Source organism: Siniperca chuatsi, linkage group LG2, assembly GCF_020085105.1.
Source record: "Siniperca chuatsi isolate FFG_IHB_CAS linkage group LG2, ASM2008510v1, whole genome shotgun sequence".
Lineage (NCBI taxonomy): Eukaryota > Metazoa > Chordata > Actinopteri > Centrarchiformes > Sinipercidae > Siniperca > Siniperca chuatsi.
Window position 1 is genome coordinate 21636420 of NC_058043.1, and position 26386 is coordinate 21662805.

At 39.3% G+C, this 26386-nt stretch overlaps 1 protein-coding gene across 10 annotated transcripts in view; it reads right to left on the bottom strand.

Moving 5' to 3' along the window:
* Positions 1-2834: 2834 nt before the first annotated feature.
* kif21b (kinesin family member 21B) overlaps positions 2835-26386 on the bottom strand; it is a 66911-nt gene continuing 43359 nt past the window's right edge. For 4 of the 10 annotated variants that reach the window (XM_044179945.1, XM_044179954.1, XM_044179927.1 and 1 more), the window contains exons 27-35: positions 22732-22770; positions 19413-19549; positions 18507-18687; positions 18061-18225; positions 17209-17326; positions 16944-17114; positions 11370-11569; positions 10053-10189; positions 8711-8848 (exon numbers count right to left, since the gene is read on the bottom strand). In XM_044179945.1, coding sequence (XP_044035880.1) covers positions 10090-10189; positions 11370-11569; positions 16944-17114; positions 17209-17326; positions 18061-18225; positions 18507-18687; positions 19413-19549; positions 22732-22770 — 1111 coding nt within the window. In that variant the 3' untranslated portion in view covers positions 8711-8848; positions 10053-10089. The other 6 variants (XM_044179972.1, XM_044180003.1, XM_044179982.1 and 3 more) reach the window with 4 other exon arrangements.

Below are 26386 nucleotides of genomic sequence, written 5' to 3' on the forward strand. Positions count from 1 at the left end.
CTGGCTGCAAATCTCCCCCACAAAAACACAATTATTACAAACACTTGGGAAAAAAATCATGATTGTGTTTTTTAATTATCCAGCCATGTTCATGAATGACTGCGTGTCCCTCTGATGTGGCTAAACCTAATAGTGTGGAGAGAGAGAGAGAGTGTGTGTGTGTGTGTGTGTGTGTGTGTGCTGTGTAAAACCAGACTCAAAGAGAGAGTGTATAATGGGATTAGACCGTGCTATTTAGTTGATAGTCCAAGGCTTTGTTCAGTGGTCGTGCAGATGCTCGCTGTGTGTATCTGAGAAACAGTGGGAATGCTTTTTTGAAGATGTTTATGACTTCCCTTAGTATTAAAATCCTCTTTGAGTTCATGCTGTCTGAAGTCATTTTCCAGGCTCCGAATTTGTTTCTATCTTTCAGTGTCTCTCCCTTATTTCTCTTCTTAGATGTGTGAATTTATATAGGGTAAATAAGGTGATGACCTACTGTGTCAAGCATTCACTATAAAGGTTGCATTTCCACTGTTATTAGCTTCTATATCTTCTTTCAAGGTTATACAATTGAAAGTGAGAACATTTCTAGCTTTTGTTCTCTACATGTTTATTCCATTTGCTATACAAGCTCTATATGTGTTTTCCTCGCTTATTTCATGGCAGTGCTACCTTCTGCATCCTCCATTATTTATAAATATCATAAATAGGCTGCCCCTCCTGAACCTCCACTGCTCATTTATAGCTTTTTTACAGCATTTTTCTCATTCCCCAGCCAGCCCTCTTAGCTGAATTACTTCCCCTTCTTGTTGTTCATCTATCCATCTCAATCCCTCTCTACATTCAAGTTCGTTTCCATTATGCTGCTAGTTATCAGTCTTCTCGATTTATTTGCCTCTTTCTGTTCCTTTTCATCATCTGATCTCACTCCCATTTTCACAGACAACAGCTGTATTTACCAATCAACAGAGAAGCCTTTTACATCTATAAAGTTACTGGATCATTTCTTTCACTGTCACAAGCTGTGTCTGAGTCAAAAAACATTGGACTCATAAGTAAGTGTAATTTTTTATATTATTTTAATATTATTTGTAAACCTGCAAACAGATTTTTTGGGGCCAGTAGGTGGCAGCAGAAACAACCTATAAACGCAACATTATTATAATATTGATATATTATCATTGTAAAGTTGATATGGCGAACATTTTAGCAAACAATGGTTTATTTACACATCCAGCAGATATGGAGCAACATTAACATTCATTTGGAGTCGTATTTGTGTCCACCTGAAAATAGCTGCCTGTCTGGAAACAACAGTGATGAGAAGGGTGAGAGTGAACTAAAACAGTAAAGTTGTGGGCTGTAAAACTAAAATAATAACCTGAAAGGCGCTGAAACGCTCCATAGATTTGAGGGGAACTGGTGATAATCACTACAAGCAATGTCCTTTCATATAAATTTGATCCATTGTTCATATAAAAATATTTATTATGGCAGACTTAAATATACATCCTTTCTAAATCTAAAACAAAAATAAATATATATATATATATATATATATATATATATATATATATATATATATATATATATATATATATATATATATATACTGTATCATCTAAGACTCTATAGCCATGCTAGCCATTCTGTGAGGCTACTTGGACACAGTGATGCTTTGGGCAAAATCCTATATCAGCCTGCTAACATGCTCACAATGACAATGTTAGCTGTTTAGCGGGTATGTTTACCATGTTCACCACCTTAGTTTATTGTGTTAGCATGCTAACATTTGCTAATTAGCATGAAGTACAGCTGAGGCTGATGGGAGTGCCAGTAGACAGTAAAACAAAGAATTGGACAAACTGAATATTAACCTGATGCTGGTGCTACATGAATGGACCACCAAAGTTGGAACAATTCATCCTCAGGAGACCATAAATTCTGTTAAAAAAGTTCATGACAATCCATCCAATATTTGTCTAAATATTTCTGTCTGTGGACTGTGGAAAGTGGTGGGCTAACCAACTCACCCACTGGAACTGCCATCCATAGTAAATTACAGTATTTTTACTTGTGTTACTGGAGTTAAATTCATTTTATTTTATGCACAAATAAACAAAATGAATATGGGACATTTACTATTTTGTCAGGGTATTTGATTGAATTTCAAATAGATTTTTATAGTTACAGGGTGATTGATAGAGTAGGGCAGAGATTGATGGATCAGCAAGTAAGAACAGACTTTCTGGAGTGTTGTAGTGTAATGAAACAGACAAAGACATTCAAATGAAATTTCAGGAGTTTCTTATATGGAGAGAGCAGATGGAGCACATACAGCTGGGACGTGACAGGGTTTGTGTATGAATGTTTATTTGTTTGTGACTGGCATCTTCAAATGGTTTTTGCCTCCTCGGAGGCGTTAATGGCCGTCGTACATCACAATGCTTGTGTCTCCCGTCGCTGCTGGGACAAGCGCAGCCCGACACAAGTTAATGATCAGAGTTTGCAAAGGAAATGAAGATGTATGAGTTTTGAGTTTGTATCTCTAGCCCTGAGGTAGAAAGAAATACATCTGGATGAAAAACATCTCCCCATGGCTACATCTCATCCCTTACAACCTGTTTCCCTCTTTATCCTGAATGATCAATCTGCAGACAGCTGGGTAAATACTATAAAAATCCCAATCAATCCAATTAAAGAACAAATTTGATAAGATAATCACAGGTGTGTGATCTTGAGAAAAAAAGCTTTCTTAAATCTTCCCTTATGATCCAAACTACATATTAAAGAACTCAATATACAATCTGATCTGATCTGGATTCATCACACCAGAAGACACAAAGGACAGCTGTTTTTAACATATTTATTTTCTTGAGGGAACATTGGATCCTTCATTAAATATATACTTACATTATTTACAGTAAAATATTTTTACATGGCTTGGTCACATGCACATTGTCATATAAAAAAACTGTACACACATTTACACTCATTTAAAAGGGAGTAGTCTGTGCAATAAAAGGCACAAATGACCTTTGACCCTGCATTTATGTCCCACGAGTACATATTTCACAGACACTGCCACATATTGTATTACCATATGTGAGCTCAATATGACCACACACACACCTGGAGAAAAACTACTAAAGCAGCTGCAGGGAAGACGTGTGTTGGTGTGGGATAGTGAATCGCTGCCAAGCAGCAAAGCAGTAAAGTGCCCTCTTGATTGCATCTAAATGCGATCCCATCCCCTCAGCAGCCTAAGGCAAAGTTGAAGGTCTTTTCAGCCATACTGATAAAGTAAGCAGAGACGTCGTCTGACTTTTCCACAAATTCCACAATCTGTAGGACAATCTACAATCCTCAGACTAAGTCTGTTACAGATTCAGGATATTAAGTGAATGATTATCAATGTCCTACATACACATTCTGTTTCTTAAAGGCAGTAAGGCCTGTTGGTTGAGGCACAAGGCTGAAGCTGAGACACTGACTACTTTGGTTTCGTTTCCTAGTAGTAAGATGGTTGGGCTGGGCTGGGCTGGAAATGCTAAAGGTGGTAATCACACAATCAGTGTGACTGTGAGCTTGACTTTCCAATTTGTACTGTGGTCCTATATCCAATACCAGACAGACTGTTTGCCGCCTCTATACATTGATTTTTTTATTTTTTTTGCCTGTGATAATTGGTGCAGTTTATGTTTTGCTTTAAGCCAACTGACTATTAGCTAAACCCCACCCCCAAACAGCGATTGTCCAATCATAGTTTAGCAACTGTAACTAGGCATGGTGGGCCTGTCAAGCTTTGGATTTCTCTACATGCCGAAACGGTGTGCATGAGGCTCTAATAAGAGGAAAACTCTCTATGCTGTAAACATTACCATGTCTGGCTAATTAGCTTACTACCTTCAGAAGTAAACTAGTGTTATTTCCAAAAGCAAGGGGCATATCATTAAGTAACTACATTATTGTGTGGGGTTACAGGTTACATTAGAAAAATATCCACTGCCTGTGAGCCAAGGTGCTACTATATCAGAGTTTAGAGTAACGTCAGCAGCTCTTTGTCCTGCTCATTATTTGCTTTGGGGAAGTTTACACTCCTGCAATTCCGGCCAAACTTGCATTAGATAGTATTACGTTTGCCAAACTCATTGGTTATTCCTCATCCTAAAATCATTTTCTTTGGTAAAAGTGTACATAACATCTGAAAATACATTAAAGCATAAATCTAACTACTGCATTGCTTGTCCAAGTATGTTTTTCTATATAGTAGAAGTCTGCTTTTGTTTACTTCTGTGTGAAACAGAAGACCCATTGTTTCAAAAATTAATGTGGATTTCAAGTGGCAAATCTGCCAATGTTATCACTGTAAACTGCATATATGCTATGTGAGAACGGAAAGCTTGACAGGCATAGCAACAGTTACTACGGGGGGGCGATGTTCAGCAAATGGTCAATTCATTCTGTGTCCCAAGGTGAGATTTGTGGGTGCAGCAGTATGCATTGTTGTTTTATTTTATTTATTTATTTTTAAATACTACCACTGGGGGGGCACCAGATAATCTGAAAATTTCAATTACACACATAGTGGCTTTAAAGAGTGAGCAAGGTATCAGCTGTTCCAAGTGATTTTCAGCTTTGGTCAAACAGCTTTCCAATTCAAACCAGATGCTAATAGGGGCTACGGGAACCTACAATAGATTTTTTTTCACGTTTGGCTACAGAACATTGCCACCAGCTGGTGTACCAATTCGGGATCGGAGAGAGGTATAGATCAAACAATACTCACTACATGCTCAATGGTACATTTAGTGTGATCATATCCCTTTCTGAAAGGACATTTCATCAGGTAGGATTTTCCTAGTTGATTGTGGTAGGTGAAATAGATTAAGGTTGAATCTTGTCATCTTGTGTCTCCGATTATATCTTTCACAGAGTAATATGACCTGTTTGTGGTCAGTAATATTAAGAAAAATGCCTGAATGCCAGCAGACAGCCAGGGAAATAAGGATGGAGATGGACTCTCCTGAGCGTCTACAAAAGGTGTGCTTGCTGCTCTGTCAAAGTGAACATTTTCATTCTCAGGTAACATTTGCTATAAAAGGGACTTTAAAGGCAGGGACATACTGGGGCCTGTCTTTCTGTCTTGACTGTTATCTTACATACGGTACCAGCACAAACATTAATATCACTGATTTCTAAACCTACTGTAGAGCTAAACAGATGTGTTCTTTTCAGTACAATTTCAGTGCTTTAAGCCTCGTTTGGGACTCATAAACTCTGTCTTTGTAAACTAAGTCTAAAACTAGGCTTAATACATATCTGGAAAACAGTTCACAGAGTATTCACAGCAGTGTTCATTATCCAAAGTGCATGTAAATCCTAACTTGCAGAGATTACTCAGAGGCCAGCTGATGGGAAAGAAGTCAGTTAACCTCGACTAAATCTCCTCTGTAATATTAAAAGAGGTATGACACACCTATTTACACATCATCAAGTAATGAAGTGGTGCTGACATCGGCAGAATACGATCCTCAGAACTTGGGGCAACTTTGGGTGGGGCTGATCCAAGACCAGATAATAATTTAGGGCTTCTGCTTGGCTATAATAAATCTTCCAAGCAAACATCGTTTGTGAAGCACATTCAACATTTTTGTTACATAACTTAATTCATTGACTGTCAACGCTTCAGAATCAAAACAAATTGCCAATTCCTTCTAAGATTTTGATAGCAAATCCACTCAGGTGTTAAACATTAAGATTGACTAAATTGCTATGTTTTGAGATGTCCAATCAACCGATGAGCACCACTAACATCATGCATCTTTCAGCAAATGTACAAGCACAGGGCACCTGTGAGTGCCGAAAACTACAGTACTACAAGATCTTTTCTAGTAATAAGCAGGAGTCTGGAGGAGTGGAAAAAAATGGAGATAAAGGCTGTCTTAGCATTATTATCACATGAAACACACCACAGTGCTGGTGAGCAGGGTCAGTTTGGCTAATTAGCACAGATAAATACCTGTGAAGGACCCAGTGGAGTCTGACTCAAAGTCAAAGTATATAGCCCATTATGTTTTCCTTACTGACCACATTTTGTACCACTCACTCCAGTTTTATAGACAAACTACTATACAATTACCATCATTTATACATATTTTAAACAAGTTATTATGGTCAAAAATCAGTGCACATCTTCTCAGAGTTGCAAGACTTTCAGCTTTGGCCAGATTGTGAAGATGTCATTTAAGATGTGTACATTTTGTACAGAAAAGCACAGTACATAGATAATAAGTAAAGGGAAGCAAATGCAAAAGCAAAACATGGAAATGGGTCTTTTACAAAAAGGGGTGGTACACTGATAGTACCTTTTTTCTCAAAGTAAAAAAAAAAAATCTCTCAAAAAAGGCATTTGGTCGATTCAAAGAGCTACCTAAATTCACAGGGTCAAGTAATGACTAAAGTATGACTAATATTATCCTTCCACCTTTACCTGAGTTTCTAAGCGTAGCAAAATATTAGGAACGCTTCAACAAATTACCCCCCCCCCCAACATATACCCAAAACCCATATCATTGCTTTGGGAGAGTGTAAGCAGCTTCAAACTCATGTTGGCCACATCAACCAGCAGCAGTACATACTCCCTCTTAAAAGGGACAATTTGCAGAAAGTATGTTGAAAGTATTAACTAACTTCAGCACCTATGAGTGGCTTTTGTGATCCAAGCTTTTTTAATTAAACTACATGTTTCTGGGTCTTTTAGAAGGAAAAGGGCACTAAATCACCAAAGTACTCTTTTTTCAACAGAAGGAGTGAGATTTTAGAGCTGAACAAAATTCAACTGAGATATTGTAAGACATCTGTATGACAAGAAGCTTTTAAATGCTGCGTGTCATTTTGAAGTGATACAAAAAAGCCCAAGTTCATAAACTGAAAGTGATGTGAATGCTTGCTATTATCTGTATTCAGAAGCGTCAGACAACAAAAAGATAATTGAACTGACTTTTAAGAGTTGGGTTATTACTGTTGCCTGTAGGAGTGTGTATGTATGTGTGCTGCAGTGCTGAATTTGTTTCATTAAAGAGACACTAAATCAACACAGTGAGGGATGCCAAGACCTATCAGGCAAGATGGATAACCGAAACATCCACTGAAATCTTGTGTTTGTGTGTCCACAGTTTGTGCATATGTGTGTGTATGTGTGTGTGTGTTTGTGTTGCCCACACACATAATCTGCCACATAAACAGATTTGTACATCAGTGCACGGGTACAGGAAAAAACTTCCTGTATTTAAATGTAGCAGCAAATAGTGGGTGGAAGAAAATTGGGATTTTAATAAGAAATCCCTCTCAGTTATGACCTACTTTCACCCAAGTAATCTTGCATGAAAAGCAGCCAGCAGAGCTGCGAGACCTCTAATTAAATAGGCTTCCCAGAGAAGTTCAGTAGCTGGGAAAAAGGTGAACTCTTCAGTAAGGCTGGTCAGTCTGACAGTCGCTAACCTTAAAGATCAGAGTGGAGCTGAAAGCAGGCAGGGGGAAACTGGTAGGGCTCCTATTACCATTTGTGTGGAAGATAAATGGCAGGTATGGGTCACATACTGTAGGGTGGTTAAGATAATGATCTGGCACTTGGGCCTCAATGAACTACCCGACTCACAAATGTCTCTTAGGAGTGTGTACTGTAGGTGTGTACCTGTACCCTGTCGTGCATCTGCAGGGGTGTTTCTTATTTTTGCAGCAGTTAGCACTTTACAGAGCAGATAATACAATCCAATCAGATTCCTCCTCCGGGGCCAGTGCTACCTTGTAGTTGTGCTACTGGACGTGTGCTTTCCTGTTTGCAAGGTCAGCAGCTAGACAGTCTGAAAGCCAGAGGGCCACAGAGGACACATCCACACAGATATGAAGAGCCAGGCATTAAATAAAGATTTCAAAATGTCAAGCACCAGGTGTTTGTACATGATGACCCGTAAAAACATTCCCTCCCACCTCATGCCAAAGTCCAAAACAACTGAGGTAGAGGAAAATAAATTAGTAAAAGTCATTAAAAAAAAATTAACACGACTTGTGGAACGCAATAAAGTTTCAGTGATATACTGAGAGCGACTTGAACTAAAAGTGATTGGAGGGCTTTTCCGGAGTAAAAAACATAATATCAAGTGATGGTGTTTTGTGTAATTTTCCAGTGACGTCTAACCCATGATAAGCAATTGTCTTTTGATCATCCACCACGACGAACACATAGTATAATCCAATGTGCTCAGTATCAGAACAGTCACAATGCTAATGAAGACTGAATGGAGGAACAAAGGTCCCAGTTGTTAGTTAAGGTCCCTCTAGGATTTAAATTCGGCCATGTCTTGACTTTCAGACAACAGATACATGAATACACACGTCTTTGAGCAAATTCACCTCTCACTGTTCCACAAGGATTCTGAAACCTTGGTGAAAGAACAGAAGGACACTTTTTCTTTTCCTTTTAATACCAGGCTGTGATAGTTTTCGTGTCAGGAGAGAAATTGTTCTGCCTGGTGTATCCACGGCCGGGAAGATGCCATTTGTCCAAGTAGCATCACACCTGAATGGCACTTTCAAATTGGCAGTAAAAGAATCTGAAAGGCAAATCGTTTTTTGCCTTTGAATACATATTCTGCCTCGGCTTTGTCATTTTGCACCTTGACAAAGAAAAAAACACCTTGATTGCCTTGGAAACTGTGTTTTCAGTGTCATATCTCATTGCTAGAAGTAAGCAGGTCACAGATCAGTGGCTGAAGTTGCAGCAAGATGGCAAAGGAGCAACTGTCACTTCAGTTGTCACCTCTTCCTCCACACCTTTGACGACCAGATCTTCACTGTCTTGTCGCTATAGCGAGAGAGAGAGAAACAGAGAGAGGGGTGGGATGATGAGCAAAGGAAAGCAAGGAGAACACAACAAAGGGAGAAAATAACAACATCAATCAGACAGTCTTCCCTTTCAAAACAGCCCATTGTACATCAGACACAACACAAAGAGACTGACTTCAACGTACACTTCACACACACTTGCCCACACACACTTCATTAAAGACCCTTCTCCATGGCAGAAAACACCTCTCCAACCTTTGAGAAAAGTGTACAAGTAAGTATGATTCATAACTCTGCAACAAGTAAATCTAATCAACTTGCCCACAACTCGACTCCCAACTGACCAGGCAATTTCATTTTCACTTTCTTGTACATTCTCACGGTGCTAGTCATAACACCTTGCACTGGTCAATCAGGCAATACCCAGGACGGCATCACATTTTTCATTAACACTAGCTAAAGAAATTAGCTGTGCACTTGGTGTTAAGATGCTAAATGTCAAATGAGTGGATTCTGAAAGGATAATGCTGAAGGTGTTAAATAAATAGTTTGTCTTTTTGAGGAATACACTTAAGAGTTAGATGAGAACATTGATACCACTCTCATGTCTGTATGATAAATATGAAGCTACAGCCAGCAGGCAGTTACCTTAGCATAGCATAAAGACTGGAAACATGGGGAAACAGCTAGCCTGGCTCTGACCAAACATGACAAAATTCACCTATTAGCACCTCTAAATCTCACAAATTAACAAATTATATCTCATTTGCTTAATCCCAACAAAAACTGAAGCGTAAAAACGTGAAGTTGCGTTTTTTCCCAAAATGTCAAATTATTCCTTTAAGTAGAGAAACATGCACAGTAGATAAATATGATTTGCACATACAAGAAAAAAAAAATATTCAGAGCAGAACTATGAGTCACTTGTTCAGTCAATGAGAAGCTGTTTGTCTTAGTGGAGGCAGTGGGCTGAAAATGAACCAGCAACCATGATAAAAGCTTTAAAAATAGAAGTCAAACTGAGCCAAACAGATTAGCATGTGAAAAGACAAAATAATAAAAATCAGAAGAAAAGAATGAATTGGAGCACAAATGAAAAGGAGGATAAAAACAGAACAGGAGCAAACAGAAAAGTGCAGGTACCACCCAGATAAAGAAAATACAAAAGTAGAGGAAAAGAAACGCAGCAGGGAAAAGTAGGTGGAAAGTAGTTAAGAGAGTACCAGAGGAAGGGAGGGTTGGTGAGTGGAGAAGAGGCAATCATGGGAGGCTGGTGGCTCGGCCTTTGATGGCCAGGACCCGTCGAGGAAGACACGGGGTTAAGCCTGGCACATAGCTCCACAACTTCACCCTGCAGTCACTGGGGTTAACAAGGGGAAGTGGGGAGTAGAGGAGGAGAAGGAGTAAGGTAAGGATGAAGAACAGGAGGAGAGGAGGAGTGGGAAGGCAGGAAAATAGCAAGAAATGATGAAGTTCAAAGCAGTGATGAAAGAAGAGAGTGAGAAGAGGAGAAGACAGGAAGAAGAGGGAATAGAAAGTTAGTCAACTTCAGTGAAAGCCCACTAGTTGAATGAGAAGATGAACACAGGCAGACTGAAGAGACGGCAGAATGTCCCACCCAGACACACAAACAGTAAACAAGCATTATCCCCGTCTGATGCAGCTATGAGCTCAGAAAAACAGGATGTAGTATGACCCTCTCTGAGGTACAGAACGCTGACACACACCTGCAGATGAACGCTTGAGATGAAGAAAGCATGAATCATAATCCAGTATTTCATTCAGAAAAAGCTAACATATTTGGTAAAGGGCAGACTCTACCAGTTCGAAAAACAAAAATATAAACATAATGTTCTAATTCCACGATAAGACTAAAACCAACAATGCTTTAGTTCATCTTTCAATACTTTCTGACTTCCCTACCCTGTCTATGGAACTCAGCTCCAAGCTCATTTGTTCCTACTGAAGATTTAAGTCTTAAAAATGGGGTCAGAAATGTATAATTTTTTAAAAAGGCCAAGTCATTTCCTAAAACAACTGGGAACTGTAGTTTTAAACAAACATTACACAAACAGGAGTAAACAGTTTGTATGTTGGGGGCTTTTTTCAGAAATCAGAATCAGAAATACTCTATTGATCCCCGAGGGGAAACTCTTTTGTTACAGCAGCTCACTATCACATCAGTGCACACAGGAATAGAAGTACTAAGCAAAAAATATAATACACTATAATACAGGTCAGATAAATTAAGTACCAAGTGGGTATAAGTATAAAATTAAAATAAGTGTGAAGTACAAAGTGGGTTTACCGGTCGATGATAATAATATGGTATAATAATACAAGTAGTAAGTAATAGTGCATGAACTGTCAAATAAATAATAATAAATATTGATTAAGACATTGAAGGATGCTTTAACTCTCAAAAAAGGTAATAATCTTCTAAAGAAATTAGTCTTTTGGCCCATTAATCCCTTCACTACATCAACTGAATGCTGGAGAATTAATGAATGAAATACCATTTGATTACAGCACTACAATACCTGGACGCAGTGAAGATCTGTCTTGAGTTGGTACATATGGCGTTAATGGGGCTCTCATGACCTCTGACCTCTCCTATGGGGGTGAAGTTGTCTACGTTCCACACCTTCAGCATGCCGCCCCGACAGGCGCTCAGCAGCATGGGCCGGCCCGGGACGTACGCCAGAGCGCACACCCAGTCCTTATGGGCGTTTGGGATTTGCTGTGAAGTCAAGGCAGAGAGACATAAAGTCAGAGAGAGAGAGAGAGAGAGAGAGAGAGAAAGACAGATATTCCATCTCATGTTTTTACATAATATTCCAGTCATTTTAAAACAGTTACAGGAATGTGAATCATCTGGTTAGTGCATTCTTAAAATAGCAGTAGAAAAACATAAATGTTCAGTGCTTCATTTTTAATGGATATAAATCGTCTTCAATAAAGTAGTATATTTCTTGAATGGAAAATGAACATTGTTGCTAGGCAACATACAAGTACAAGTGTGGCTTGAGGCTCACTAATACTGTATTTAGAATCAATACTGTAGTTATTCTTAGCTTGTGTGTCTGTGTGTTTGGTATTTTACAATAGCTTCAAACATGAGTCATGAACTGAGAATGGATTCATCGTTCTTATGTTTACTAAGGTAATAACACTGACATGAGCCGCTATTTCATAAAGCAACAGGAGAGAAATAGCAAACAAAGGCTGAAAACATGTGCCCTTGTGGCTAACATTTGTAGGGAATCCTAAAAGTTTGTAGGAAGTGTCAGAAGTGTTTCAACTGTCTTCAATTCAAATTACAGAAGTATTTGGCAAAGTGTGAGGGTTAATGTTAGCCCTATAGGCAGATCTAACCTCTATCTGACCTTTCAGAGTTTAGGTATAAATAAATGTCATAAAAATCTTTAGAGATTCAAAAAGTGCTATTTTCTGCTATTTTGTATTGGATTAATTGTTCCTGCAGCTCATCTGTAACTTCAGCTCCACACTTCTGCTCTGAGGAACAAACTGTAACACACCGACAAAAACATCTGACAAATAGATTCTAAACTGACATCACACTTTTTATCACACGTTTGTACGAATTAAAGAGAAAATGAAGAACAGAGTGAACCGTGTCTCTGATGATGCAGCACTGCAGATTACAAATACTATCAGTGCCTTAAAATACAGAACAAATGTACAAAAAGCTATTTGGATTTTACGTGAGGCTTTACCAAACTTTTACCACCCCTACACAATTCTGTTTATCTCAACCAACTGTGCGGCAGACTGATTCAGCTCTAAACAATGGAACACATGCACAGGAAGATAACATTTATTACGTTTATCTACCTTCTCTTGTTAGAAAATGTATTTGTTTTATTTGTGTACAGACACAAATAAAACAAATACATTTTCTAACATTAATTGTTATTTTCATGTTCCATTTTGAGATTAGCTTTCAACGAAAATAACACTGCAAATAAAGTTCCTTTCCATTATTGTTTCCATCAGGTACCTCACATTATAATTTGTTCACAGATAATCTGTACATGTTTTCCACACTGCAGTTTGCAGTTAGTCTGCTCTTTTTCTCCGTTTTTTTATAGGCAGTAAGTTATAAAATCTATATGTATTCCTCATTTGCATGCAAGTCTATTTTAACCCTATTCCTTATGATCTAAACAGAGGACCCACAAGCTTCTTTACCTTTCTAAGCAAAAAAGGAAATCAGTATTATTTTACTGACGGTAATATCATCAAGTTGTTTTCTGTTCAGTGATTCTTACTGAACGATAGTCCGAGTTGAGAGCGATTTAAATATTGTGAGTGACATCATCCAACTGGCTATAATTTGCTATGTACCTCAAAATCTACTACAGATATGATATTGCTTTGTATAAACAAAGGTGTATATTTAAAAACAGCATCACTCTGTGGCTTTCAGGAATTTAGGATTCACAATAGAACATAAAAAGTCCTACTAGAGACGCATTTTCCTGCTGGTACTGTCCATTTAGAAACAGAAAACGCTGCCACAAATGGATAAAGATGGACAGAAACAATGTTTGGTTACAATGCACAGACAACAGTGTAGACAGCAGATATAATAAACACCTGGATTCATACCGCTTACACAATTGTCAGATCTACTGCATCTGGAGGACATTTCCCATTATTTTCCACCATTTAATTGATCATTTGGTAATCATATACCACTGCAGTCTAAATGCATTCTTGTTGGCTGGTAGCAGTGACACCCAGCAGAGGTTTCTGCTGCTGCAACAGCTTGAAGGTTTGAAAATTCATGTTTACAGATATGTTGTTTGGCAGAAAACTGATGCTATTATGTGTGTTCTTTGTGGCCTTCCTGTTTGCCTAAAAAACAAGGATTTATTGGCCATTGCCACTGACACAATGGGCTTTGTCCATTTTGTCCATTCTCTATTAGAGCTACACTGATAAATTGGCTGGGCCGATACAAGCTTATGGGCAATTTATTAGTATTGAAGTATGTCGGTTAATATGCACAGAAATACCAAAGATATATTTGAAGTAATTTAGTAGCACTCCATTACATAGTTTGTCCACCAGGGTGCACTGACAAGTTTATTGTTCCACTATAAAATGTCCCGCTGAGTACATATTTGGTCACAGTTTTTTAAACAAATTGAAGGGATCCAAATCAAATCTTTTGTTTTTGTAAAAAAAATTAATATCGGCCGTTATCAGATACTGATATTGCTATCAGCCTCATAAATCTAGTATGGTTCGGCTCTTTTCTTATCGTCTCGTTGGCTTTTTTCATACTTAATCTGGATCTGGCATCAGTGATTACAGTATGCCATGTTCAATGCTGTTAATTCATGTGTAGAACTAGATGCAGCTGATTACTTTTCCTTAGCTCCCATAAATTAAACATTATCTGCATTTTCTTCTTGTCGAAGTCTTGGGACAAATCAGCTTGTCTTTCAACACTTGCGCTGACCAGCAATTGTCAGCCACTAAACAGCACAGTTCTGAGAATATGGCCGAACTTCGACGCACTGCTTTCAGTGTGTCGTCGCTGCCACCATATACCATGTATATATAATATATATTATACTATATACACCATTCTGTGCGTAATATTATTGGTACAACCTGATATATATCAGGTTGTACCAATAGGTTGTACCAAGAGTTTTGTCATTTATAGTTGGGATCTATAGGCCAGAAAAGTTGAGAAATAAGAAATCCTTCCTTAACACAAAAGGAGGAAACCTTGGGGGGGGGGGCTATTCCTCATCCTCAATATGAGGAATAGCTATTACAAAAAACAAAGAGAAAGTTCTCACATACATTACATCTACCTCACTATCTGTAACAACTTTACACCAGTGGGTAAAAATGTGTTAATGCTTTCCAACACCTCATGGAGAGCAACATCACACTGCAGCAACACTTGCATAAGCATTTCGACAAACCAGTAAAACACACAAACACGAAATTGTTTTTGGAAGACATATTAAGCTATTTATCAAGCAATTGGGAATCGTGAAACTACAGTGCTGAGTAATTATAAACAAACTGCTTCACATATTCTCCCAAGACACACACTATGGCGTAAGCATTTTAACAGAGGGGTCAGAGCAGAACAGCTCGCAGCAGCAATCCTGGAGGAGGCAGAGTTTCAGAGTCTACTGTAATATATTCTATACCCAAAGCCACAATTTGATCCTATTACATAATTAGACAGAGACTACTGAGTTAGAGAGGCTGTAAAATGGATTGTGTTGGCTGCTTCATAAATGAGGTTAAGGTCATATGCCGCAGACCATAGCACTGACTGAGTTGATTTAATTCAGCCTTTGAAAGAAAATAACAATGTCTTATGTTCTTGTTTTCTCTGTTCAGATAAACAAAGGCTAAACAGAACTTATGCAAACTTGAGAAACTGCTGCTTAATATGCATATTACTAAGCGTGCAAATGAGTAAGCCACATCTACCCATGAGGTGCATTATTATGCATTATTAACATATGCAGGCAACAGAGGATGCACAAGAAACACCACAGAAGTCAGCACAAGCATACAAAGACACACACACACACACAATGACTTTCCTCTCTGGTACCTGTGGCTGTGATGCGTGTGGGCTCTAACGCCCTGATGTTGACACAGTGCTTTCCTGCCACATTACACATGAGGACACTCTGTTGACTTTCTCTACAGAGCGAACACTCTGGATAAAGGAAGACATGAAAGGAGCTGTCCACCAACGCTCAACTGGCAGCACACCTTTTCACTGTCACGGCCGAGTCAGTGTCAGATAGCGACTAAAATACAATCTCTACCAGTGCTGTACGGGCACAGGAGGTGTGTGTGTTTTGTTATGTCTGTTTCACGAGTGTGACTGTACAAAGAAGAAGCTGCACTACTACACAAACTGGTTGAAGACCTCTGGTCCCGATGGACCAAATTAGTCAGCCATGAAGGAAAATCTTAGTTCTGTGCTCCGGTTCAAACACTGCTTATATTTGAATAATCTTTTTTGTTCTATCTAATGTCTACAATAACAACAATGGTTATTTTTATTCTAAATTATTTAGTTCTTCAATTAACCATTTAAACATGTAGCCTATAAAATGTCTGAAAACAGTATGCCTATCACAAGGTCTGAGACCCCAAGAAGAGGTTTTCAAATTGCTTTTTTTTGTTTTTTTCCAACCAACAGTTATTTCATAATGAAATAAAACAAAGAAAAGCAGCAAATCCTGATATTTGAGAAGCTTGAACCAGCAAATGTTTGGCATTTTTAGACAAGCTAGTGGCGTGGCTCTAGGGATGGCAATGTCACCACCACTGGTCCAGACTGAAATATTTCAACAACTATTGGATGGACTGCATGAAATTTTGTACAGACATTCATGAACCCCAGAGGATAAATCCTACTGACTTTGGTGATCCCCTGACTTTTCATCTAGCGCCACCATCAAATCAAAATTTTAATTTGTCCAGCAGTTTGGTTTGTGATACCTGCCAAACTAATGATATTCCCATCAGCCTCAACTGTACTTTGTGTTGTTTTTGGGAATCATAAGCAAATGTTGGCATGCTAACACTCAAAACTAAGATGGTGAACATGATAAATATTAAATATCAGCATGTTAACATTGTCGTTGTGAGCATGTTTGCATGCTAGCATTAGCATTTAGCTCACAGAGACTCTTGGTATTGTTGCTTGATAAATTATTTAAACAATCAATTGATAATCCAAATCACCACTCCACATTAGAAGCTGTCCTTTAAGTGATCTCCCAAATCCCTTTGATACTGTGTTGGCACTCTATCTGCACTACATACACCATATGGAAAAAATGGCTTTGTTCACAAGATGATAAGGGTCAAGAGATCATGAATGATCATGAATGATTAATAGCCAAACGATGGACTGTGTAGGAACATACAACACATACAGCCTTAATTTGAAATAAGCTTTAGCGAGTGTTGGTATGTGTTCAGCATGGTAAGAGAAATGTTTTAAGCTTTAAGAAAAAGCCCCTTCTAAATCCATAACATAAATCTAAACAAGAACACACATACATGCAGGCACACCCACACACACACACCTGGGTGAGCTCCTGCTGCTCCAGATCCCATTTTTTGATGCCGTTGTCCCTGGACCCGCTGAACAGCACATCTCCCTGTACTGCCAAACACTCGATGCCGTCATAATGGGGCGGCTCAAAGTTATGAGCTGGACCTACATTACCCATAGTTCCCTCTGCCACGTCAAACACCTGAGGAGAGAAGAGGAAGCAGGAGACAGTGAAAGATGCATCTGCATCTGTGACACTCAGGTTTGGTCTAAATATGTGTGTGTGTGTGTGGTACCTTGACATAATGGTCTTTGGAGCCAGTGATTACTTGGTCTTTTCCCAGCAGAGACTGTCCCACTGTCAGACACATGACGGAGCCGATGTGGCCTGTCAGCTTCCCCATTCCTTGCATCCTACACACACACACACACACACACATACACACACACACACACACAGACACACAGAGAGGCACACAGCAAAGGAGGTGAAGCAAAGGTCTGTGAAATTCATTACTTACAAGAATTAGATTTTCAAGGTGCCAGTTTCACTGAATGAAATCACTTTCCGTCTCAAGGGTGAAGTAAAACTGCTGAGACACAGTGATGCCATAGGCAGAGACGACACTGAAGAAATGTCTAATACATTCATTTTTCATTTCTGGAGGGGGCTTATGCATCATTAAATGGGTCTGAGCCCCTCAGCATAAACTGTCTGGTCCAATCTGTTAATCATTTCCCTCTAGAAGCATAAAAACTGAGGAGAAGATGGCGTTACCATAGGAATTCAGAAATGGGTACCTAGTAGAAAACATGCTCAAGTACACACTTCATATCACCAGTGCTGAGTTCCTGCACTTTCCTTTGGCAGCCTTTTTAATCTCTTCAGTCAGATGTTAATCAGCTCTCTGGTTGATTAACATCTGACAAGTGAATATATACATCCACATCCACGTCTAAAAGAATTTAGAGCTGGCTGTAAAGAAACTATCTGCATGAATTAACCAATGAATGTGGGAATGACTAAGCATATAAATCAGTGAAGGAATCAATGAATACATAGATACTTGAATGACTGACTTAATACTTTAATCAATAATTGGATGAATAGTTCAATGAATAAATTGATGAATGAATGTACAATGTACCTGTTGAGGTCCCACATGCGAACAGTGTTTCCAGCGGCAGCATAGAGCACAGATCCTGACGGGTTGAGGGCTATCTGGTTGATCTGACACTCACCCTGTGCAAAGGTTATTGTGCGGGTGGTGGTGCCCGCACACGCATCACCTGAAACTACCTGCCCCGATGAACTGTGGGGGTAAAGAGAAGCCAAACAGTGTAAGAGAGAGGGACAGACTGAAGAAATAGAGAGTAGAAATGAGCAGAATTTTACAGTTACCATTTCCTCTTGATGTATTTCACATAAAATTTTCCCTCATTTCATTTGTCACTTTTCTGCAACTTGAAACACATCACTGAACAGAAAAGGCATATCCCTAAATCACATCTATCAAATATCTCCTCAGCTGCAATTTTTTTAGTTTGACTGCTCCAAACAGCTTCATCTGGCTGGCTGCTGGAGGAAACTTACGTAAACGTGCGGACACACTTGGCAGAGTCGCGGATGTCCCACACTTTGATGTAGGAGGTGGAGACAGAGAAGACCAGACAGGAGGAAGGACAATATTTGACCGACACCACGTTGTTTGGGTGGCCTTTGAGGGTGACGATCTCCTGACCTGTTACCAGGTTCCACATCTTACAGGTACGATCTGGAGGACGAAAGAAGGGCAGTTCAAAAACTCTGCACAACAGAAGCACAGTTTGGGATTGGGATTGCAAAAAATGGATCAGATGATTCTTGATATTATTTTTGCTACACGCCTCGTTGTCAGTAATCTGTCTATTTTGATACATTCACAGAAAAAATTAGATGCCTCTTATTAAAGGAATAGTTCAGAACTAGAGTATTTTAAAACAGCTAGCCTGGCTCTGTCCATAGGTAACAAAAAATGCCTGCCACAACCTCTAAAGACCAGTAATTAACACGCTTGATCTCGTTTGTTTGTTCTGTACAAAAAACGTCAAACGTGTCATTTTTAGACTTTTTATCCGTTTATCCGTTTTTAATCAGGTTAAAACTAACGAATAAACTGGGACGTCACCTTCGGAAAGAGCCAGGCTAGCTGTTTCCCCCTGTTTGCACTGTTCATGCTAAGCTAGGCTAATCACCTCCTGGTACCAGCTCCATACTTAACGCACAGACATGAGAGAGGTGTCAATCTCTCAGTCTTGGAAAAAGAGCAAATAAAAGGATTTCCCAATATGTTCAACTACTTTTTAGTGGTGTAATTGTTTTGAGATGACAAGTTTTAAGTCATCATGTTATTTGTTTCAACGTTTTAAATATCCATTTAAAACAGCAGCCATTAAGGCCATTTAAGGTTTTTGTGAAATACCCCTTAAATAAAGACAGTATAGTTAGTGGTATGTGTACCTTTAGATCCAGTGAACAGCAGCTCATCTGTGGCATCCACACACAGGACCGGCTTCGAGTGGCCCTCGGCTACAGAAACACATTGCAGGGGCGCCGTCCGACCCCCTTTCACACCCCCAATGGGATTGATTACACCCCTAAAGATCACACACACACACACACACACACACACACACACACACACACACACACACAAATACGTCAAATAATGTCACAGACTCTTCAATATAAATCAGTGAGGCTGATTTCTTTCCACATATCTACAGATGCGCACACTGTAAAACACAGGCCGATCACATACATGCACACAAAAACACAAATATTCTTTCCGTTATACAGAGACAAATACAAACCCATACAAACCTCACTGGATACATACAGTTGATGTACTCCCCTAAAAAACTATGCACATATGCAGTCGCACAACTTCCTGCAACTTCCTGTTGGTTTTCTGAGCCCACCTGCTCGATCGCTCTGGCCTGCCTCCACCCCCCTTCCTCCTTTCTTTTTGTTGTGGAACAGCCCAGTGAAGGGGCACTACAACAGTAAGAGCTGCTTTCCTATTCAACTTGTCTTTCTCTCTCTCTCTCTCTCTCTCTCTCTCTCTCTCTCTCACTCTCTCTCACACACACACACATAACCACATATCCACAACACACACAGCCTCTATCTGAACCTCTGCCCCCCTTACCCCCCAAATCTATGTCCCACTGACAGGCCAGTTTTCCAGACTAACTGGAGAGCAGTCAGCAGAGTGAGACAGAGCAGGCGGAGGGTGAGAAGAAGAGGGAAGAATGTGGGAAAATTGGTCCCTGGTGGGCTTCCTAATAACACCAGTGGTGGTTAATGTGTATGTGTGTGTGAGAGGTAGAGAACAAACCAGTGAGGGAGAGCCGGAGGGAAAAGAGAATCTGTGATTACACACAAAACTTGGGACAAGGTTTATTTCTGCACAGAGTGAGCAAAATAAAGAAGGGTGTGCTTGAAACTTGTCAAAGATGACAACATGCTCCTCTTCTATGCCTGCACATACGCTGATGTCCCAGCGTGAAAATACACACAAATACACACGTCAAATCAAAAATTAAACACTAAACCATAGTATCTGTGGGTTTTTTTTTTTAACAGTGCATAAAAATGCCAACCAAATAATGTCAATCATCAGCCAGTGAAAACAGATTGCATGCATGTCTGCCAAGTCTCATGAAACACAAAAGAGAGCCAACTTGCACAGAATAAGCTCAAAACAATTGTTATCAACAGCCTGGAACACCAACTACACAGCAGCCTGCAACTCAAAAATAAACCACAGCACAACGTCCTGAGATGTCATCATCACCACCACATGCAGCATCAATTCTCCGCCAGTCAGGTGGGGGCTGACTCTCAGTTCAGCACCTCCACAGCCAATCACCTTTTAGGGCCCAGGGAAAAGGGTATGTGGTACATGTGGGTAAGTGGACAGATGTAACAAGTCGATAACATAGTCAGATTATCAGCTTCTGCTCCTCTGCAGAGTTGCAGAACCCTGACTGTGATGGCAGGTGTATAGAGTGAACACAGCATCACAAACAATCTGCTCTTTTTGGTCCAAATCCATTTTGGAAAGACTGATGATAGAATGCAGGATATTTCTTTGATAAAAAGAGGAGAAAACCATACGCGTGACAGTTCTATTAATATGATTTTTTAACAACTGGAGAAGAGAGGGAAGGAAGATTTTAAAAAATAGGTGAAGAAGAATTTGAGCTGCAGTTTCATTTGAATGAATCTTATCACTCTGAAGGCTGTTAAAACCCTATCATGTTGTCTGAGGAAGGTCTTACACTCCATCTTCATTGGTTCAAATCAGAAGTCAGTTAATCACATTGTTGTCCTGGTGTTAATGTAATGACATATGTAACTTGAATGAATGAATACAAACATAATTTATTTTACCATAATATATTACCAGAACCTCCATACTTACAACCACTTAACCAAGCTACTTTGTTCACCTGCCAGGAAATCATTATGTTGCATTATTTTAAATGCTTTCTTTATAGTTTCTCTTTTGTTTTTCTCTATAAGGACATATACTGCCCATACTATAATATTGCTTAATGCAGCACTCTATTTCTTACAGCAATGTGCTGGTCAAAATTATTAATGAATGAAGAGTGTTCCCATTCTATGAGCATCTGTGGAAGATATCATAGTGTGCTGTGTTACGCACTATGTAAGGTGCTAATGGATGTTGCAGGGCCAAGCACCATGAGACCAGCAGACTAATGAAAACATGGAGGGAGACCAGTGTGAGCTCTGCAGTACACATAAAAACAGACAGAAGAGCCTTGGTGAGAGGTGCGTGTGTGTGTGTGTGTCTGTGTGTGATAAAGACAGAAATAGAAAGGACTGATCAAAAGGAAGAGGAGAAAGTTCTGTTTTTATCAATATTATATCATTTTATTCTGTTTGTCTTAAAGGAATAATTTGACATTTTGAGAAATATGCTTATTTGGTTTTTTGCTTAAAGTTATATGAGAAGATGGCTAACTCTTTGATGTCTGTACACTAAATTTGAAACTACAGCCAGCAGTGGCTGGTAGTAGTTTAGCTTATCATAAGGACTAGAAGCAGGGTGAAACAGCTAGCCTGGCTCTGTCCAAAGGTAACAAAATCCGCCAACTAGCACCTCTAAAACTCACTAACTAACTAACTCATTAACACAATGTACTGCATTATCTGTACAAAAACTTGTACTGCTGTCTGGCACATTACACTCTGTAAAACCACAATTTGTCAAAGTTTACACTTCGGTTTTTGTACACACTAAATAAATGAGATGTAACATGAGCTTTAGAGGTGCTGGTAGGCAGATTTTGTTATTTTTGGAAAGAGTCAGGCTAGCTGTTTCCCCGTTTCCACTCTTTGTGCTAAGCTAAGCTAACTGGCTGCTGGCTCCAGCTACATATTTATAAGACAGATATGGGAGTGACATCAATCTTCTCATCTAATGCTTGACAAGAAAGCTTGTTTAAATAATATTTGTGCATTTTCATATTTGTTTTTTTTTTCCTGCAGCCTGTAGAAAAGTGGTAAGGTTCATTCAGGTCTCGTGTGCGAGCAACACCAAGGAGAAACACAACATCACACAGGTGGGATGAAAGCCGCATGTGGTTAAAACATGCACCACAACGACCTCACCCACAGAGGGGGAAAAAGGGAGGTGGAGGAGAGGCCAGGCGAGGCACTGACTACTGGTGGAGACGAGATGACACCAGGTGAGTTAACAGGCAAATGGGAAAACAAGAGAGAGTGACAAACACAGTTCCTCTACCTGAGCACCTCGGAGAGCGAGGAGTCGCTGTCATCCGACCTGGAGGCAGGAGAGGGGAGGGTGGGGCGGGAAGAGGAAAGGGTTAACCGCGCTAAGGAAAGACAGAAGGGTTACTGGCAAAGGGTTAAAGGGAGGAGTGACTGGAGGAAGGGTTTTAGATATAAAGCAGTGAGCAAACTGGCAGGAAAACTCAGTCAAACAATAAAGCTTGTCCAGTGATTATCAGGCAGTTTGCCATGAAATGTGCTTCTTCCCAAAGATAACCACCGAACAGGCTATATTCCTTGACCACTGTCTGCAGATGTTTTCTTGGTAAAGCGTGTTTACTGTAGGTACACCCACACTAAGAAATGGCTGGCTTGGTAGACTTTTCCCTTGCAGTGTTAAGGCAAACATTAAAGGTTAAACGTTTAAAGAAGTTGTTTGACATTTACGTTTATTCATTTTCTTGCCAAGAGTTAGATGAGAAGATTGACACCACTCTTACATCTGCCGGTTCAATATAAGGCTACAGCCAGCAGCTGGTTAGCTTAGCATGAATACTGAAAACAGGGGGAAAGCTAGCCTAGCTTTGTCAGAAGGTAACAAATTTCACCTACCAGCACCTTTTAAGCCAACTAATAGGTAACTAATATAACAGTTTATAGCTCATTTATATAAAAAAAACAACAATTTGTGGTTTTAAATGGGGTTATGCGCTGGGCTAAAACCACAACTTGTCATTTTTACACCATTTTTTTTACAGATTAAACAAAGAAAATTTGTCAGATTTAGAAATGCTGGCAGGTGGATTTTGTTACCTTCGGACAAAGCTGGGTTAGTTGTTTCCCCCTATTGCCAGTATTCATGCTAAGCTAATTTAGCTTAGCAATATTCCCGGGAGGAGTATTTAGTATACAGACATGTGAGGGGTATCAAACTTCTCTTCTAGCTCTCGGCAAAAAGGTGAATAAGCATATTTTCCAAAATGTCGAACTATTCATTTGAACAAAGCAGAAAAAAGGTACTGAAAAAAAAAGGGAAGTAGTCAAGGAGGATACACTGATGCCAGGATAGTCATACACAGAGGTCAAAGAACTGAACAATTTCTACACTTTAGTAGCCCTTATCCCCAATGCATGATTCCCCTGATGCCAGTGACCGCTCCCATGTCTACTCTTTCCAGCCATATTCAGGGAGTTAGTGCAGAAAAGAACATAAAGGATCATAATCAGGGATAACAGAAGGGAAAATCCAGAATGGAGGATAAGGTTGTCAAACAAACTCTCAGGCAAGCCCGCCCAAAGCTGTCGAAGTAAAAAAGACCACACCAATACAGTACCTCCACAATAGCTCAAAGGGAAAGGCTTGTATGTGTGTAACAGTGCAATAAAAGTGTTATTATATTGTAAATATTTTATAGCCTCAGGATTGTCACCATGAGAGCCTGTGCTTTACACTCTGCGCATGAAATAATAAAACGAAATGGTTCTGTATATGTGAGGAGGGAGCAACAGTGTTAAAAGGTGATAGAAATTCCTCCATTTCTTGGTATTTACTGCTGGCCACGGTGGCTATTAGCATATTAATATCCGCTTTTCTTTCAGATTCTCTCGACAAAATCCTTTTTAAATTCATTGGTTTTTGGAGGATGCAAATGTAATGTCAAGATCTGGGATTCAAAGCCTCTTTATCCAACAGAAGACAAGAAAACTTTGTTTAAAATTCATTTTCCTCATTCTCATGTGTCTTTAAAAATCAAATGTCAAATGCTTGATCCAAGTCTCATAGGCAATCGATCTATTCAAATATGAATCAGTCAAAAAACAAAAACAGAATGCATACAGTCACAATCACAAAAACATCTTATTGCCTTTTAATTGGTTTTCTGAACTTGCAAAGATGTATTTTTTCTGTATAGTGATAGTGATGTATTGAACATCACTATCACTACTTTCTTTGCATAGCAGACAGCTTCTCATTTGACACCCAATTACACAGAATTCATACAGTCGATTCATACTGGCTTTCTAATTATTTTTTAATAAATTAGCTTCATTTAGCTTTGAATTTATGCTTGTGATGATGAATTAAGTATCAGAGTGAGGTCAGTGTCAATAATGTTAGGACAATGAAAAAAATGAAAATTATGGTTTAAATGATGAATCTTTGGTAAAAAATCATTCACTTCAGTCAACAAAACATTTATGCCACCCACACAGTGCAAATGACAAAATTATGTTAATACCTTCCATCAAATTGCAACAATGCAAACTGCAACAAAAGATTAAAGGAAAAACCTCACACCATTTCATCCTCCTCCATCATGCTCTATAGGAAGGCTTATTCTGTGAGAACTGCATGGGAGACCCCTATACATAAATATCCTCCCACACTGTCACCCGAGTCAATTCAAAATGGCAACCAAAGACAACAGCTGCATGGAAAGATGACAAGAGCCAACTCATTTACGTACCCCTGCTCCAGATAATGAGGACCCACAGGCTCCTACACACACACGACACACGCAAATATTCACACATAACGCACACACACACTAACACGACACCCTAACTAATTTCTCACAGCATCCTTGTTAACAATTAGGGATCAATAAAGCTGAGAAAAGTTCCGAATTAATAAAGATTACAAAACAAACAACTTTAGAGCAGAGCCAAATGCTGACTGAAATTAACCGGCGACATTTGTCAAAGTGGAAAGCTGAAATTGTTCGTGACCAGGAAGGGAAAAGGCCGGTTGCTCATTCCAGACTTGGTGCCTTCGCAGCTGACATTAACATGCATCTCATATCCACATAGTGGTTCCATCTGATGTAGCTGCACTACACACTTACACACTGAGAGGTGTTTATGACATTCTTTTACCTTTATGTATGTAAATAGGATGAAAAAACAACATTAAAAACAGGCCAATTTGACACCACAACTACAGCCTCAAAAATTACCGTACATCTGAATCAAATTCTCTCTGACACAGTGTCAGCAAACCTGAATATTATGAGATAAGATTTATTGCAGGGCTGTTTTTTATTGGATTAGATTAGATTGTACAAGATGATTTCTCTTTCCTTGCCCAAATGCAGATCATGTACATCATTGTCACACACATCACGTAATCTCAAAACAGACATATCATACCACATCTTGCTTTTTCCCCCCAGCCCAGTTTCTACAGAGGATGTTACTATCTGAGCTGCCTCCCTCCTGATTTGCATTTGTTTCCTGGTAACTCCTATATATGGGTTGGAAACACTCTGCAATTACACCTTGTTGTTAGTGCTAAATGCAGCTCTGAGTAGCCTGTGTTTGTGGTTTGGATGATCAGATCTTCAATGCCTCTTGAGTTTAATGTTGAAAGTTTAATGTTTGTACCATCTGTCCCCACAGGAACTCCGTCAACGCCAGATGAAAAGTCTTTTTGTCTAAGAGTGGGAATCATCTGAATAGTTGGAATAGCACACTCTTAAGAGGCTCATCTACACTGGTGGAAAAAAGCACTTTCCTCTCGAAGGGCTTGACCTTCAGCCTGTCTACAGGGTCAGTGAAGACCTTAAACCATGGAAGAGGAGAAAAGAAAAGAAAAGAAAAGAAAAGGAATGGTTCATTCAGTCAAAGTGAGACTGAATTGATAAGATGAGAATGTGGGGACGAAAGGA